The sequence below is a fragment of the Oryx dammah genome, unplaced genomic scaffold (genome assembly GCF_014754425.2).
Source record: "Oryx dammah isolate SB20612 unplaced genomic scaffold, SCBI_Odam_1.1 HiC_scaffold_8, whole genome shotgun sequence".
Lineage (NCBI taxonomy): Eukaryota > Metazoa > Chordata > Mammalia > Artiodactyla > Bovidae > Oryx > Oryx dammah.
In genome coordinates this window covers 25,766,372-25,784,633 of record NW_024070192.1, presented here as the reverse complement: position 1 = coordinate 25,784,633, position 18,262 = coordinate 25,766,372, and the positions used below count along the sequence as shown (strand labels likewise).

The window sequence follows — 18,262 nt, the reverse complement described above, 5'->3', positions numbered from 1 at the left end:
CCCTGGGTGTTGAGGCAGACATGGGAGTTGTGATGAAGGCTTCCGTTGATCTGATCTGATCAGAGCTGAGCATCCAGGGCGGGGTCCTATGCCTATCTGTCCTGTGTATTAGGTGAGGGGCTTGCACACTGTATGTTCCAAAAGGTGGAACCCTTTCAGAAAGTAGCCCCCCAAAGCTAAGTATAGTGTGTGGCTGGGGATGGTGGGTATAGCTTTGCAAGGTTTTTCAGGCCTGAGATATGACTCACCTGTGAGGCACGTCAAGGGCAAGCCACATGGGCAAGCCTATATGAGGCATTACTCCAGTCCAGCCCTGACCCCCTTCCCAGTTCCCAGGAGCTCGAGCAGGTTTGTGACAGCCCAACACTTGCCACAAGGGAGGGAAATCAGATGAGGGAGATTTCATCTGGAGGTCCTATGGCCTATAGGAACAGGGGGTCTTATGACCTATAGGCACCTTCCCACAGAACCTGCCCCAGCCCTGACTTTACATACCCATCATCTCCCCATTCCCTATGGGGGTTATATAATCAATCCCCCACTCCAGCCTACCACCCAGATCTCACCAAATGCCTGCAAACCATGTTCTCTTTAAAGACCCCAGACAGCCCCAGTAGGACCTCCCCAGACCTCCACAATCTAGCCAGCAACTCACAGCTGCCAGCAGATTCTGAAGACACTCAGAGATACCCAAACTCCCATAGATCTCCTTGGATCTTATCCCCTAAAATTTATCATCCTCACCTATGGTCCCAAGGCCATCTGGGCCCAACATGCCACCTCCCACAGCTCCTCAGAGACCTGGGACTGCAGCGACTCTGGCAGACCATCAGGCAAATCTACCCCTCCCGACTGAGGGATAGAGGTGTGCAACCTCTCCCCTGAGCTCTGGACCCACTTGCCCAACCTTACCACCTGCTCTTGAACAAACAAAGGGGGCAATAGAAACACCCACCTCATGGGTTTATCATGAGGGTGACATTGAGAAAAGTGCTTAGTACAGTGCTTAGAGCATGCGTGCGCGTGCACATGCACACACGCGCGTGCGCACACACACACACACACACACCAGCAAGCCGTCTCAGTACAGTAGCTAGTTGATTTTTGTCTCCCGTGGCTAGCCTACCACCACCTCCAGCTCACCAGGTCCAAGTCTGATCTCATCCACTCCCATCCCCCTCTACATCCAGGGCCTCAAGCCAAGAACTGCAATCATCTTGACCCTCCTTCTCCCTCAGTGGCCAGCCAGTCCCCAAACCCTGTCGGTTTCTTCAGTTCTATATCCTTAATAGGTCTCATCGTGCTCTTTGATCTTCGTGCCCACCACCATCAACTCAACAGCCTCCTGGGGCGTGCCACAGCCTTCAGGCTGCCTTCTCCAAAGGAAGCAAGGTGTTCTTCCTAAAATGCAGATCAGAGCCCCTCACTCCTCTTACTTTTCCCACTATGGCTGGTAGGAAAAGGTGCAGTCTCCCCACCCCATGCATCCTTCTTCCTCCGTTTTCCTCCCTCCCCCCGGCTAGCCACTAGCGCTTCTACCCTAGCCTGGCCTGCAGAAGTAGCCAATGCGACCCCTCTTCAGCAGTCCTTCTTCCACACACAGCCCCTGCCCCACCTCCTCAGCCACCCACAGACAAGAAGGGGCTCCCTGGGTGGGCTCTCCCCACGCTGAAGTGTCCTCTGTGAACCCACGCTCACGGGCCGCTTTCCTGAGGGCCTTTCTGCTCGTCTGTCCCCCTGACAATGCTGTGAGCCACGATGGCCAGGACCAGGTCGATTCTGTTCCTCACGGTCCCCTCCCGCTTCAGCGAGCCCAGTTGCTCTGTGGTTGTCTATTGAATGAGTCAGGAGCCCTCACAGGCCTTGCGGAGGAGTCAGAAGCCCCTTGCGTCCTAAGATGGGGCCGCCTCTCTGGCCGCTCACACCCGCCCGACTCCCACTGGCCGCGGAGTATCGGCAATTAGAATCCCGTCACCGGGGCGCCTCCTCCTTCCCCCGTGCTCCCGCTGCCTCCGCCCCTCCCTTCCACTCTCCCTCCCTCCACCCGTTCTTTGTCTCCCGCCTCGCCGCCACGCGCCCCCCGCGTTGCCTCTTCCCCGGGGACCCCCGCGGATCCCCGCAGAAGCGACGCTACGAGTATCTGCCTGCGGGGCGGGGACCCCCGCATCCAGCCGGGCCTGGCAGGGCGGGAGGTGGTTCCTCTCCTTCTCCCTCTCTTTCTCTCCCTCCCCCTCCTCCTCCTGTCTGTCTCTCTCTCTCTCTCTCTCTCTCACACACACACACGCACACACACACACGCGCGCGCGCGCACACACACACACACACACGCACGCACACACGCACGCACACACGCACAGAGCATCCTCCCAGTCAGATCTCCTGGTCCTGCCCCGCCCGCCTCGCCTCCTGCTTCCTGCAAACCTTCTCTCTCCGAAATACCCACCCCGCCAGTTTCCAACGGTTCCACGACCCCTCTCGCTAACCCCTACCCCTATTCCTGGGATGGAGCGGATGGAGCCAGCCCGGAGCCCCCCGCGGCCGGGGTGACAGCCCCCCACCCCCCTGCCCCTCTCCCACCTGGTCCCCGCCCCAAGCACCATGGGCCTGAGGGGGTTCCGAGGCGCCAGACGCTGAAGATGACAGATGCTGGAGGTAAGGGATTGGGGCCCCAAGATCCCTAACGTGGACGAGGACGCGGGGTCACTTGGGCTCGTGGTGGGAACCTGAGTGGGGTTGGATGGGGCCAAGAGACAAGGGCCTTTCTTTCCTCGTCCCTAGAGGGGGCTGCACCGAGGTAGGGCGATGGGCTGCCAGGGGAGGGGGTGGAGATAGGATCTGTGTCCCTAATCCTCTCCCTCAGCCCGCTGCCTGGAGAAATTAATTTAAAAAAACAAACTGGTGTTGGGGGAGGGGTGAAGCTTAACTCCTTCTTGCCTGGTGAGGAGTTGAGACTGATGGATTGAACCGAAGTAGCCACTTGGGTCTGATTGGGGCATAAGGTCCCTGGGGTGCAGAAGATGCCCCTTGTTCTCCACCCCACCCCATCTCCAGCGGTGCTTGTGAGGGGACAGATGAACTCTCGCCGGATGCCCCCAGCCTGGGCCTTGTGGGAGGGGGTCACCACTTTCTCTAGCTCTACACTGCCACCGGAGCCCTAGCCTCCTCTCCCAAACACCCCTCTTCAGGCTTTTCCAGTTGCACTTCTCTCTTGGGTTCCATCTCCTCTTCCAGAGCCCCTTTCCTCCTTCCTGCTCCACTGGGGGCTGCCCCTCTCCTGGCAGCTTTCTCCACCCCTCCCCAGGGCCTCACTCAGGGCTGCTGGAGCCCAGTCTCTCCTGCTTCCCCTGCCCCTGCTGCTGCTGCTGCTGCTCTCTGGCTCATTTCTTTCTTGCTCTTTCTCCTTCCTCTCTGTAGCTCTATGGACTAACACTCCACCAACCTGTCCGTCTCTGTCCTACACTCTATTCTCTCTTCAGGACTTGTGCCCAGGTTGTTTCTCTTTCTCCTTCCCCTGGGTCCCAGGGAACTTGGAGTTCACCTGCCTCCCTTTCTCCTAGGGGAGGGACAAATGCTACTGGTGCTCTTCCTCTGGGAATTGGGAGATCTGGGGAGGAAGAAGTGGCCTGCAAGAGTTAGAGCCCACAGTGTGTCCAGAGAACGAGTTCATCTCCACCTTGTAGTGCTTACCTGGTTTGAATGTAAGTGAGTATGGTGTGTGTGTGTGTGTGTGTGTGTGTGTGTGTGTATAGGAGTGTAGAGTTGTAGGAGTATAAATGGGGGGTTCTCTAATTTTGCAAGGTTCAGTTTTGAAAGGTGGTGTAGGAGGGGCCTGGAGACATCCTGATGTCATGCTTCCCAGAGTTCCCCATGGGACAGTGCAAGGAAGGTCTCCCATATACACCTCAGGGAGTTATTTGTTAAAGAAAGCAGTTTGTGCTGAATCAGAATGTACTGGGTACTGGCATGAGCTGGAAGCCCCAGCTCACCCCAGAGGGTATCTAAAAGAGGGTGGCATCCACAAGAGGGTCTCGTTCCTAGACTGGGATCTTGAATAAAGAGCACTTGGGCTTTGCGTTGGCTTCCTAGGTGACAGTAGTGGTAAAGAACCTGCCTGCCAATGCAGGAGACATAAGAGACGTGGGTTTGACCCCTGGATCAGGCAGATCCTCTGGAGGAGGGCAAGGCAACCCACTCCAGTATTCTTGCCGGGAGAATCCCATGGACAGAGGAGCCTGGCAGGCTACAGTCCATAGGGTCACACAGAGTCAGACATGACTGAAGTGACTGAGCATACACACGCGGGCTTTCCGTTCTCAAGTTGTCTAAGAGGAACAGCAGCACTGCTGCGCTCAGGCAGCCTCCATTCTGATGGGAGAGGCAGTTCTCTTCGGAGAGTCCCTGCTGATGGGAGTACTGGCCCCTCTCCTCAGGAGCTCCTGTCTGATGTGGGGGAGATGTGACCTAGTTAGGGAATCAATGAAGTATGAAAAATTACTCATTTCCTAGTGGCAGGGAAGGGTGGATTTAGAAATTATATAAACGAATGAGGGGAGTAATGGCTATCTAGGACAGCTTTCTGGTGGAGGTGGCAGCTGGGTCCTGGTCAGATGAGATTTTGCGACGGAATGAGGGAGTCTGGTTCATTCTTTGGTGCAGCCTTCAGGACAGGAAGAGGAGGTCTAGAACTTCTTTGTTACTAGCACCCGGAGTTCAAAACTGGAAGAGAGTTCTTGGAGGCTCCATATCCCTGGCCCCTTCTTACACCTCATTTCCTCCTTATAGCCCCAGGTGTCCATGGAGCCTGGGGTGGACGTACCAAGTCTTACTGAGTATGGATCGGCTCGCCTACTCTGCCCATCCTGTGCCTTCTCCCAGCAGTGTTCTTTCCTTGTGAGTAGATTTCAAAGCTGCGGATCACCACCCAGGATAGAGCTGAGGGGATCAAGGTTGCATTCAGCCTCTTACCTCTTGCATCTCAGTTTTCCCATCTGTAAAGTAGGGATACTAAGAATCCTAAGCCTGGCCAGCATGCAATGAGATGATATCTATGTGATAACAGAAGAGGAAAATTGGAAAATAACCCAGCAGGCATGTGTTCTAGCTTTCCTAAATGTGTCAAATGTATGGTCCAGTCCAGTGCTCTCTCCTTCTCGTGGGGACCTAAGAGTTAGAAATAATTGGAGATCTTGTCCAGGCCATGTAGTGTGGTCCTGACCCTGAGCTTCTTCCTTCTCCCCTCATCTGCTATCCACCCGCCTCTCTAACACTCAGGCCTTGGTTTAGGGATGCTGAATCCTACATCTGCTGGGAAGCCTGCCCCAACTGTTTCAGCTACATATATCCTGCTTCCCCACCTGCCCTTCCTTTCCTACCTCCTATAAACAAAACAAAACCCCTATCCATCCAACTTCTTGCCAGAGCATGCATGATGCATCACAGATATTTGGCTATCCACTGTTCTGCTGTGGGTACTCTTTATACCCTTCTGCGTTTGTGAGTCTGCCTAGAACTGTGAGAACTGTGAGTTTGTTAAGAACAGAGGCCCTGCTGATGATGCCAGCTTCCTGAACAGCTCATGTTCAGAAAGACAGGTGGTGACTGCACCAGTGATGACAGTGGAGGGAGGCAGGACTGGGTGATGGGTGGGAAAATGGCTGAGTGGATGGTACAAATTGATGGATGTAAAAATGGGTAGGTGGTTGAATAGGGTGGATGGTGGATGACTGACTGAATGAATGGGTGAATAGGCAAGTAGATGCACAGATAAGTAGGGAGGTAGGTGATGAGTAGATGGAAGAACCTGGGTTCTGGTTCTTTGCCATAACTTATTATGTGATCTTAGGCCAATCATTCTCCCATCTGTTTCTTTATTTGTAAAATGAGAGGATTGGATTTAATAGTCTTCAAGATTTCTCCCAGATTTGATGTTGGACAGCTTATGATAATTAAATGTTTTAAGAAAATGCTAATGATGGAAAGGCTCAGGACGGTGAAGGGGAGATGTTCAGCGACCTGTGTGGAGGCAAATCAGCTCGGACTGGGGCCACGGGAGAGCCTGTTGTCTGCACCTTGGACTTGCTTCTGTCTCCTGCCCAAGCCCACCATCTGGGGTATGGTTCAGATGGTTTCTCTTCAAGGGGCTGGAGGAAGAGTTGTAAGGGAAGGTGAGGGGCTAGAAGGCCAGGAACAGGTAGCCATTGGCAGCTCCCTTACCTCCACAAACCGTGGTCTATTTCCTTCTTATCCATGATTCTTTTTCCTCTCTCTCTTGTCCTCCCAGCTCTCTCGAGTCATGGCTTCTTCAAAGCTCCAAGAACCTGTGGATGAGGTTTTTGGTAAGTACTCTTTGACTCTATCTCTAGCCAAGGCTAAGAGGTTTTGAGGGAGGGGCAGTCCCGGGGACTTCAGTGTGTGTGTATTTTGGCCTTAAAATCTGAATCTTTGTCACCACTATCTGAGTAGATATCCAGTTACAACAACAGTGATGATAATAACGGTCCCGTTTATTAAGTGCTTGTCTCACGCCAGGTACCAGGCTAGCACGGCCATGTCACATGCTCTGTATCCCACCTGTTGTTGCTGTTATTCAGTCACTACCTCCTGTCCAACACTTTGTAACCCCATGAACTGCAGTGCACCAGGCTTTTCTGCCCTTTACTGTCTCTTAGAGTTTGTTCAGATTCATGTCCATTAAGTTGGTGATACAATCTAACCATGTCATCCTCTGCCACCTGCTTCTCCTTTTGCCTTCAATCTTTCCCAGCATCAGGGTCTTTTCCAATGAGTCAGCTCGTCACATCAGGTGTCCAAAGTATTGGAGCTTCAGCTTCAGCATCAGTCCTTCAAATAAATATTCAGGGTTGACTTCCTTTAGGATTGATTAGTTTGATCTCCTTGCAGTCCAAGGGACTCTCAAAAGTCTTCTCCAGTATCACAATTCAAAAGCATCAATTCTTTGGCATTCAGCCTTTTTTATGGTCCAACTCTCACATCTGTACATGACTACTGGATAAGCCATAGCTTTGAGTATACAGATCTTTGTGGGCAAAGTGATATCTCTGCTTTTTAATATGCTGTCTAGTTTTGTCAAAGCTTTCCTTCCAAGAAGCAAGTATCTTTTAATTTCATGGCTGCAGTCATTGTCTGCAATGATTTTGGAGCCCAAGAAAATAAAATCTGTCACTGTTTCCACTTTTTCCCCTTTTATTTGCCATGAAGTAATGGGACCAGATGCCATGATCTTAGTTTTCTGAATGTTGAGTTTCAAGTCAGCTTTTTCACTCTCCTCTTTCACCCTCACCAAGAGACTCTTTAGTTCCTCTTGACTTTCTGCCATCAGAGTGGTATCATCTGCATATCTGAGGTTGTTGATATGTCTCGCCACAATCTTGACTCCAGCTTGTGATTCATCCAGCCTGGATTTCACATGATGTACTCTGCACAGAAGTTAAATAAGCAGGGTGATAATATACAGCTTTGTCATACTCCTTTTCTAATTTTGAACCAGTCGGTTGTTCCATGTCTGGTTCTGACTGTTGCTTCTTGACTCACATACAGGTTTCTCAGGAGGCAAGTGAGGTGGTCTGATATTCCCATCTCTTTAAGAATTTTTCAGTTTGTTGTGATCCACACAGTCAAAGGCTTTAGTGTAGTCAGTGAAGCCGAAGTAGATGTTTTTCTGGAATTTGCTTGCTTTCTCCATGATCCAAAGAAAGTTGGTAATTTGATCTCTGGTTCCTCTGCCTTTTCTAAACCCAGCTTCTACATCTGGAAGTTCTTGGTTCATGTTATACTGAAGGATTTTGAGTATAACCTTGCTAGCATGTGAATTGAGCACAATTTTACAATGTTTAGTTTGAACATTCTTTGACATTGTGCTTCTTTGGGATTAGAATGAAAACTGACCTTTTCTAGACCTGTGACCACTGCTGAGTTTTTCAAATTTGCCGACATATTGAGTGCAGAACTTTAACAGCATCATCTTTAGGATTTTAAACAGCGCAGCTGAAATTCCATCACCTCCACTAGCTTTGTTCATAGTAATGCTTCCTAAGGCCCATTTGACTTCACACTCCAGGATGTCTGGCTCTTTGTGAGTGACCACACCATTGTGGTTCTCTAGGTCATTAAGACCTTTTTTTGTGTAGTTCTTCAGTCTGTTCTTCCCACCTCTTCTTAATCTCTTCTGCTTCTGTTAGGTCCATACCATTTCAGGACCACGTTTTGTCAGAACTCTTCACGATGACCTGTCCATCTTGGGAAGCCCTGCACGGCATGGCTCATAGCATCACTGAGTTACACAAGCCCATTTGTCATGACAAGGCTGTGATCCATGAAGGGGGTGTATCACTTTAACCCCACAATAATCCTAAGAAGTATACCCATATAGCAGACATTAAGCCTAGGACCCAAAGCGCTGCAGCGACTGGCTTTAAAGATCACATGGCAGTTTAGTGGCAGAGCTGGGACAAGAACTCCAGACTGCCCAACTCCCTGCTGGCAGTCACTGTGCTATATACCAGGATCCCCCAGCAGAGGCAACACAGGTTACCTCCGAGTCCCATAAATAAGGGACTTCATCTACAAGATGTGCAGGAAAATAAAAAATGCATAACACGCTTTGCATCTACACCCCCGGGGGACCCAGGATCGACCCGCTCTGTTCTGAGATGCGTGGACTCCCACACACACCCCCTATTATTTGCCTCCTACAGTCTTTATTGTGTGGATTAGAGAAAGACCACTGAGGGGACTGAGTTCCCAGCATGCACCAGGGTAGAAAGGCCGTTTCCCAGCTGGATTCAGTGGAGGAGTCAGTGAGCAAAAGAAGGTGGAGGAACACAGCGGGAGAGGTGGAGGCAGAAAGCTCTGTCATGTACACAGCCATCAGGGCTCTCAAGCCGGGAAAGGCTCCTAGGTGTGGAATGCCATAGGGCCTCCAGTGTCTCCTCCCCTGCCTCTCCTCATCTCTGCCTGCCTTGCGCTTCCTTTTCCTCCAGCCCTGCTCAACTGACTCTCCCCTGCGGCTGCTGCAGATCCTGGCGATGCCTGGAACTGCTGCCTCCTGGCTTCTGAGGAACTGCTTCCCGCCCCGGCCTCCCTGGGGCCTGTGCATGAAAGCTTTGCCTTGGGGACTCCCCTAGCCTCAAACAGTCTCTGGGCCTCAGACTCTGAATCTGTCCATCCTCACCCAGGTCCAGCCTGACTCCCGGCCTAGCAGAGGTGAACTCCCCTTCCTTAGGCTTTTCAGCCACCAATCCCAGCCCAACCCTTCCTGTTTTCTTTCTCCCCAACCTGCAGAGGTAGCTGCCAGCCTGGTCGGCTTCCTGAAGAGAAAGGTGATGAAATATTCATGACTTCCCACAGCCCAGGGCTGGCCAACTCCCAGGGGGAGAGAGAGATGGAAGGAGGGATGGAAGGAGGTGAGAGAGGCCTGGTAGAGCAAGGCACCAGGAGAGAAGCTGGCCCCATCTTGCCTCGGAAATCCCCAAGCCCCTTAGGAGTCCCTTTGCTCCCTAGACCCTCCACAGTAAGATGACCATGGTTTGACGTGGCCCAGATTCAGGCGCAGAGGGCCATTCTCCTTGGCCCAGGGCAGCTGAACACCAGCTAATGTATCAGCTGCTTACCGGCAGTCCTGCCTACTGTCCTTCGCTCCCTCTGCATTCTGGGCTGAACTTTGCTCTCTGAGGAGAGTAAGTGCCTGTAAACTAAGGGACTGAATTCACAAGTCTCTCCATCTCTGCCTCAGAGGAGGTAGGAAGGGCTTGGTAACTGCTCACTGAGCCTCTAGAGCCAGACTGCCTATAACCCTGGCTTGCTCTTCACCAGCCCTATCAGTTCAGTTCAGTCACTCAGTCATGTCCAACTTTTTGTGACGCTATGGACTGCAACACGCCAGGCCTCCCTGTCCATCACCAACTCCCAGAGCCTGCTCAAACTCATGTCCGTCGAGTCAGTGATGCCATCCAACCATCTCATCCTCTGTCGTCTCCTTTTCCTCCTTCCTTCAATCTTTCCCTGCATCAGGATCTTTTCAAATGAGTCAGTTCTTCATATCAGGTGGCCAAAGTATTCTTCATATCAGGTGGCCAAGCTTCAGCTTCAGCATCAGTCCTTCCAATGAATATTCAGTATTGATTTCCTTTAGGATTGATTGGTTGGATCTCCTTGCAGTCCAAGGGACTCTCAAGAGTCTTCTCCAATACCACAGTTCAAAACCATCAATTCCTCTGCACTCAGCTTTCTTTATGGTACAACTCTAACATCTATACATGACTACTGGAAAAATCATAGCTTTGACTAGATGGACCTTTGTCAGCAAAGTAATGTTTCTCCTTTTTAATATGCTGTCTAGGTTTGCCATAGGTTTTCCAGCCCTATACCCTCAGGCAAATTAAGGCTGCCCTGAGAATTCCTGGAGTCTCCTTGAGTTGTGGGGAGGTTTAAATGAGCTAGTAGTTATAAAACACTTAGGACACTTGTACACACACACACACTGTCACACACACAATGTTCTATGCCTGTTAGTGCAATGAACAAAATAGAGAAACATCTGCTTCATGGAGCTGACATTTTGATAGGTGGAGAGAGACAGTAAACTAAATAACATATATGGTATGCCAGAGAATGATAAATGATATAGGAAAAAATTTAGCTGTGGGTTTTGGGGATATTCTAAACTGAGTGGTTTCTCAGTGAGAGAAAGCATTTAAGCAGAGACCCGAAGGAGCTGAAAGAAGGAACTGTGCAGAAATCTATGGCAAGAGCCTTGCAAGAAAGGGAAGGGGAAGTGCAAAGGCCCTGAGGTGCAGGATAGCTTGTATAAGGCAGAGCCAGGGTGGCTGGAGCAGAGGGACGGAGAGGGAGAGCGTTTCTGAACAGCCTCAGTCTAAAGGCCATGCTGAGAACTCAGCTTCTTCCTGTGTGAGATGGAAGTCAGTGGAGGTTCTGAGTGGAGGGAGGAGTAATACGAGCTGACATGCTTTATCAGGATCACTCTGGCTGCTGGGTTGGAAATAGACTGTAAATGGGAAAGGGAGGCAGCGGGAAGACTAGCTAGGAGGATCTGTAACAATGAGTCAAGAGGTGATGGTGACCTAGACCAGGGATCTGTGTGTTCTCCTACTCCTTTCCTCTCCCCTCCTCTGTCTCCCCACATGTAGGCACGTATGTAAGTGTGTGTATACAAGGACACGTATACACCATATTTTATTCTGAGAAATCAAAAGTAGAGACTAGCACAAAGTACCCCATCGTACACTTATGTACGTATCACTCAGCCTCAAGCATCATCAACTCATGGACAGTCTTGTTTCAGCTACATCCCCTTCCTCTCTTCCCTCCTAATTTCCTGGATTATTTTGAACCTTATCCAAAACATCATGTCATTTCACCAAAAATATCTCAGCATGTTTAGATATATTTCCAAAGGAGAGCTAACAGGAATTGTGGTTGGATCAGTTTGTAGGGTAGGAAGGAGAGGGAGGAACCAAGGGTGACTCCACGGTTTAGCCTTAGCAGCTGGAAGAATGGAGCTGTCATTCATCGAGATGGGTAGACTGGGCAGCTTGTGGGGTGAGGATGTCAGGAGTTCAATTGTAACATGTACATTGAAGATGTCCATTGGACATCCAAGTGGAGGTGTCAAGTAGGGAGCTGGACCCATGAATTACCAACTGGGTCTAGGTCTGAGAGGGCTTCCCTTGTGGCTCAGCTGGTAAAGAATTAGCCTGCAGTGTGAGAGACCTGGGTTCAATCCCTGGGTTGGGAAGATCCCCTGGAGAAGGGAAAGGCTACCCACTCCAGTATTCTGGCCTAGAGAATTCCATGGACTGTATAGTCCAGGGGGTCACAGAGAGTCAGGAACGACTGAGTGGCTTTCACTCACTTCACTAGGCTGAGTGGCTTTCACTCACTTCACTAGGTCTGAGAGGGTGACTGGGTAGACAGTGGGGTCTTTCACAGAGCCCAGGACGGAGGCAAGGCGGTGCATTCGTTTGATGGACTGAGTTTGAGGTGTCTGGGTGCTTTAGATGTGGCGGGTGTCGAGGTGCTCAGACTTGGAATTCAGGGGAGGAATCAGAGCTGCAAATAGATAGGTGGTAGTTCAGCCACAGGGGTGATTTAAGGTATATCTACAGACAAGAGAAAGAGGAGCAGGCAAAGCAGGGCAGGCAGGAGTGATGGGATGGGGTCCCTGAGATCACAGAGGGTGGAGTGGTGAAGAAAGGTCTTAAGCCATGATGATATGGGAAGAACTCTTTCTGCCTGGAGAATCTCAGGGACACTGCACAAAGAAGTCTGTATTTTAGGGTGGAACAAATGGAAAGTGAAACTCGGAGCTGTAGGGTTTATGCATAATCTGTGGGGTTTGCCTACTCTTCCACATTGTCCTCATCCAGGACCTGGCCCTGGGCCATGTACCCCAGGACGGGAGAGAGAGGCTTCAGGGGTCTGTGGGCTCTCCTCTTTGCCGCTGGCTTCTAGGGCTCCCTCTAGTTAACTGCGAGTCATCTAGCTGCTCAACAGTACTGTCTCTGAGTGTGATCCTGGGCGTGGCACAGAAAGCCAGCATCCCCAGCAGGGCCAGTCTCTGGAGCAAGACTGTGTGAGCATGCTCAGTCATGTCCAACTCTTTGCGATCCCATGGACTGTAGCCCACCAGGCTACAGGCTCTTCTATCCATGGAATTTTCCAGGCAAGAATACTGTAGTGGGTTGCCAGCTCTTCCTCCAGAGGATCTTCCCAACCCAGGGACTGAGACTGTATCTTTTGTGTCTCCTACATTGGCAGGTGAATTCTTTATCACTGCACCACCTGGAGCCAGAGCTAGACTAGCCAGGCTCAAATCCCAAACTGTCTGCTAGCTGCGGGCCTCAGGCATGAGACTTGACCTCTCCGATCCTCAGTTTGCTTAGCTGTGAAATGGGAATACAAGCTATCCCTAGCCTGTGGGTTGTTCTGAGTAGACAAGGTGATGAATGTACATTCTGACACGTAGTTGGCACTTCTTCAGTGCCAGCCATTACATCTGTGCTCTCTCCAGCCTCATCTTCCCATCCTTCCCTCCACACACCTGCCCTCTCATTGCTCTGGAGGCATCCTGCCCCCAGCTTCCCTTCCTCTCAGTGTAGCCTATGCCAGTTTTGCCAGCCTCCTCTCTTGTAAACTCCCAGACAGACCTGAAGACCCAGCTTTGGTGTTTCCTCCTCCAAACAGGACAATCCTGTCCTCTGTGCCTGTGAGAGGGTCTATCACACACTGTATTTACAAGCTGACATCTCCAGCTCCCTGGGAGACTGTGAGAGACCTGGTTTTCCATCTCACTGGACTACCAGCGCCCAACACTCGAGACATTGTTGAATGCCTGGGTGTGCGTGCAGGTGGCCACTTGAGGCGGGCCTCAGGGTGTGCTGTCCTTGTGTGTCTGGTCTCTGTTCCTCTTCCCTGGTTTGCAGACCTCGACTTGGCAGTGCCAGAAACCGTCAGACTGGACAGCAGTTTACACAAGGCCCGGGCCCAGCTACTGGCCAAGGGCCGGAGACACCGGCCCTCTCGCTCCAGGCTTCGGGACAGTGCCAGCTCTGCAGAGGATGGTGAAGGCTCCGATGGGCCTGGAGGCAAGGTTGGGGCAATCCCCTCAATCACCATACCCTACCCACCCTTCTTGCCCCTGGATAATCCCTCCAAACCACTCTTCCAGGGAAACCACACCCCTAGACTTCTCAGATAACAAGGCTGACAAATATTAGCTGCAGTTCAATTCTGGCTCATTTCATCCTTTCAAGGAAGGTATTACCCCATTTTCCAGACAAGGAAACTGAAGCTCTAAGAGGTTCACTAACAAAGTCACACAGTTAGTAAGTGGAGGCCCGATGCAGCCCTTGCCTCCGTCACCGGAAGACCCATCTCTCACTGTTCGCTGCCCAGCCACCCCTCGGCCCAAGGCACGAGGAAGCCCTCCCTCCAGGCCGGGGAGGCCCTAGGAGCCGGGGCTCCCCTCCGGGAAGAGGGGAAGAGGGTAGGCGGTGAGCAGCTGCCCCTCCTCCAGGGAGCCGACGGCTGCGGGAGCCCCCTGCACCGGCTGCGCTCGCCTCTGCACTCGGGCCCGGGGTCCCCAGCGGGGGGCTCCTTCTGCCTGGAGCCCCCGGGATTGCGGCGCAGCCTGGACGAGGACGAGCCGCCGCCCTCACCGCTCGCACGCTACCGGCCCCTGCACAACGCCGCCTCGCACGAGGGTCTGGCCGCCGCCTCCGGCTCGCCGCCCCGCTCCGCTGCCTCGTCCGACAGCTCGCCCAGCTTCGTGCGCCGCCACCCTCGCGCCGAGCTGCACAGCGAAGGTGAGCAGCGGCCGGCGCGGCGCCCCCTGCCGGCAAGCACTCCTTTGGGCTCCGAAGCAATTGGCCGGACCTCGGGTTTGGCACAGGGTGGCCCAGGGGAGGTGGGGAATGAAGACCACGGTTCATTCATTCATTTCCAGAGAGCTTTAATGTGTGCCAGACACTGTCTGGGCACTAGGACACACAAAAGAGCAAGCAGATGCTGTCCTCGTCCTCGCGAGGCTTATAAGTTCTAGGGGAAACAGTCAAAGAATTCCTTATAGTTTGAGGGGAAGCAATCTCTTAATTAAATGTATAGGTAGGTACAAGGTATCAGTTCAGTCAGTCAGTTCAGTCGCTCAGTCTTGTCCGACTCTTTGCGACCCCATGAATTGCAGCACGCCAGGCCTCCCTGTCCATCACCATCTCCCGGAGTTCACTCAGACTCACGTCCATCGAGTCCGTGATGCCATCTAGCCATCTCATCTTCGGTCGTCCCCTTCTCCTCCTGCCCCCAATCCCTCACAGCATCAGAGTCTTTTCCAATGACTCAACTCTTCGCATGAGGTGGCCAAAGTACTGGAGCTTCAGCTTTATCATCATTCCTTCCAAAGAAATCCCAGGGTTGATCTCCTTCAGAATGGACTGGTTGGATCTTGAGTGCTATTCGAGAAAGGGAACGCAGGGTGGGAGGACATTTATCAGGTTGAAAACATCCTGGGAGCAGTTGGGAGCCTCTTGCAAGGCTTCTTGAGGAAGTGACATGTGAGCCAAGATTAGAAGGTTGGTTACAAGTTGGCCAAGATAAAATTAGCAGTAAAGAGTAGCGATCCCTACTTTTCCAGAGTGGTTTATGGTTTGTATAAGGCTTTCATAAACATCTTATTCAGTTCAGTTCAGTCGCTGAGTCGTGTCCCACACTTTGCAACCCCATGGACTGCAGCAAGCCAGGCCTCCCTGCCCTTCACCATCTCATCCTATTAGGTCTCATGAAATAGGCAGTGTTATTAGCCCCATATTTAAGATGCAGGAAGCTCAGAGAGGTAGTGACTTGTCCTAGGTCACACAGCTAGTGAAGGGCATCAGAATAAGGTTGCCTGATTCTAAGTCAAGAGAATTTCTGTCACCTTATTGGAAGTTGAAAGAGGCAGACAAGCCACCACATAGGCTATTTCCTTCCTTTTCTTCCTCGAAAGATGACAGCCGGGATGCCAGCCCACCTGAGCCCGCCAGCCCTACCATTGGCCTGGATAAGAAGACTCGCCGCAAGTTCCTGGACCTGGGGTGAGTGACGAGAAACAAAGGCTCGGGCACTGGGTAGCACAATGGGCAGCACTGTTCCACGCCCCCTTGCCCTCCCCACAGGGTCACCTTACGCCGAGCATCCACTAGCAAGAGCCGGAAGGACAAGGGCAGCAACCGTCTGTCCATGGGCAGCAGGTGAGAGGTACCCACAGCCCCTCAGCCACAGCTTTTGCCCGTAACTCCCTGTGGTTCCAGCCCTCTCCTCGGTGCCTGCACCCATGCAGCCTACTCTCTCTGCAGGGAGTCGGTGGAGGGGTCCAGCAGGTCAGGGGGCTCCCCGTTCCTGCCCTTTTCCTGGTTCACAGACAGTGGCAAAGGCTCCGCATCTTCTGGCAGCACCACCTCCCCGTCCTGCTCCCCTAAACGCGAGGGTTTCAGCCCTAAGAAGTCAGCTTCTCAGGTGAGTCCATGGCCTTCTGGCCTCCATCCTGGCCCCCAGATTTGGGTGACATGAGGACATACTTCACCCTGGCTTGGGCCTGGATCCAGGCATTCCTGGAGTCCATCTGTCCATCCAAGGAGCCATTTGATGATCATTAATTCATCCAGTCTCTGAATTCAGGCATTTACTTGTTCACTTGTTTGTATGCCAAGTGGTTCCTCTGTGGATTCATTCATCGCTGTCTCCATCCAACACACGTAACTGAGCACTATGATCCCCTAGTACACCAGCCTGCTACTGCTAAGTTGCTTCAGTCATGTCCGACTCTGTGCAACCCCATAGACGGCAGCTGCCCCGTCCCTGGGATTCTCCAGGCAAGAACACTGGAGTGGATTGCCATTTCCTTCTCCAATGCATGAAAATGAAAAGTGAAAGTGAAGTTGCTCAGTCGTGTCCGACTCCTACCGCCCCATGGACTGCAGCCTCCCAGGCTCCTCCGTCCATGGGATTTTCCAGGCAAGAGTAGTCCTCTATTCCTGCTAACTCTTCTGCCTGGCTCCGTTCTGACTCCACATCCTGTATTAGGAGCTGGACTACATTCGGTACAGTGAGGCTGGGGGGAACAGAGATGAACAGGACCGCAACCTAGCTAGTGCTTGGAAAGTTCACAACCCTGTGGTGAAGTGAGACCGAGGAACGGAAGCAACAGTGAGCACCTATTTATGTTCGCTAGGATTCTGTGGCCTACAAAGCTCCCAAAGCACTTTTGTTTACCCTCACAAAGGTTCAGTGAAGTAGGCACACTCATCCCTATTGTGAAGTCAAGTGAAAGGCACTCAGTCATGTCTGACTCTTTGTGACTCCCTGGACTGTACAGTTCATGGAATTCTCCAGGCCAGAATCCTGGAGTGGGTAGCCATTCCCTTCTCCAGGGGATCTTCCCAACCCAGGGATTGAACCCAGGTCTCCCGCATGGGAGGCAGATTCTTTACCAGCTGAGCCACCAGGGAAGCTCATATTGTACAGATGGGCAAATGTGGGCCCAGACTTAAGGGAATTGCTTACAGACTCAGCTGGATTTAGATGCCAGGCTCTAATGACCCCCAGCCCTGTGCTTGTTCTGTGATTCTGTTTCTGTGTGCAGCCGGGTCAGAGAAAATCAGAAAACTGTAAATTCAGGAGAGAAAGGGTCCCTCTCCCATACCCTCCCTTTCTTCCATTGTGCTGGGCCCTGGTGAACAGACACAGCCCAGGCCCTCGTAGAGCTGAGAGTCCAGTGAAGACACGACATCTAACCAGGTTTTTATAAGCCGGGGTGCTGGAGGCCATGCTGGAGAGGCTCAAGGCAGGAACACCTGACCCAGCCTGGGGGAATCCCGGTCAGCTGTCAAGGAAGCAACAGTAGCGTGACCTCCATTCCCGCTAACTGCTCAGTTCTAGCCCTGCAGCCTTGCTCTGTGTGCCTGCCCAGCTTCTGGTTCACATCCAAGGGCCCTGAGAAGCTCCTGGAGCCTGGCCCTGGACTTCAGCTCCATGTGAATGGGGATGGTGGGTTGCGGGTTGCTGTCTTGGGCTCCTCAGCAGTATGCCCCCTTTCCATCTAGGAATCCACCCTGAGTGACGATTCCACACCCCCCAGCAGCAGCAGCCCCAAGATCCCAAGTGGTCCCCGGCAGGCGGCCAAGTGTTCCTACCCCTACCACACTCTGTCCCAGTCTTCCGATGAGGTAAGCAGGCCCTGACCTCTGACACAGCCAGGTGTGTGAGCCACAGGGCACACCCTGCCCCCTCACTCTCCTTGGTCTCCACTCCAGTTTCTGGATGAGCCTCTTCCCACCGTCTACCACTGGACCAGTCAGCAGGTGGGCCAGTGGCTACAGAGCCTCAACCTGGAGCAGTATGCTGCTGAGTTTGCTGCGCGGCAGGTAGATGGGCCACAGTTACTGCAGCTGGATGGAAGCAAACTGAAGGTGGGTTGGGGTCGGGGGACCACCACTCAGTTGGATCCCTGAGGCAGCCTTCAAGGATTGGGATCCCCTCATCCTGACCTTTCCACTCCCTTTAAGACCACTGCCCTGACCTCTGACGTCTAGGCAAGATCCTTGATCTTTGCTCTCTAGCATGGATTCCCTCCCAGTCTTGACTCCAGCCCCATTCCTCAGCCTGACCTTCAAGCTCCAGCCAAAGTCTTCAGGTTGATCTCTAACCTTGAGGACTAGCCTATCATCTGACTCTTGACTCTAATGAGGCTCCC

General features: G+C 52.3%; 1 protein-coding gene across 1 annotated transcript in view; it reads left to right on the top strand.

Annotated features, from left to right (window-relative positions):
- Positions 1-521: 521 nt before the first annotated feature.
- The window catches only part of SAMD14 (sterile alpha motif domain containing 14), a 20,571-nt gene continuing 2,830 nt past the window's right edge, over positions 522-18,262 (top strand). Inside the window, exons 1-9 of the mRNA XM_040245710.1 lie at positions 522-2,652; positions 6,281-6,335; positions 13,461-13,627; positions 14,054-14,342; positions 15,518-15,605; positions 15,687-15,761; positions 15,867-16,026; positions 17,613-17,735; positions 17,823-17,978. Of these exons, the coding sequence (XP_040101644.1) occupies positions 2,644-2,652; positions 6,281-6,335; positions 13,461-13,627; positions 14,054-14,342; positions 15,518-15,605; positions 15,687-15,761; positions 15,867-16,026; positions 17,613-17,735; positions 17,823-17,978 (1,122 nt within the window). The 5' untranslated portion in view covers positions 522-2,643. The remainder of the gene's footprint in view (positions 2,653-6,280; positions 6,336-13,460; positions 13,628-14,053; positions 14,343-15,517; positions 15,606-15,686; positions 15,762-15,866; positions 16,027-17,612; positions 17,736-17,822; positions 17,979-18,262) is intronic.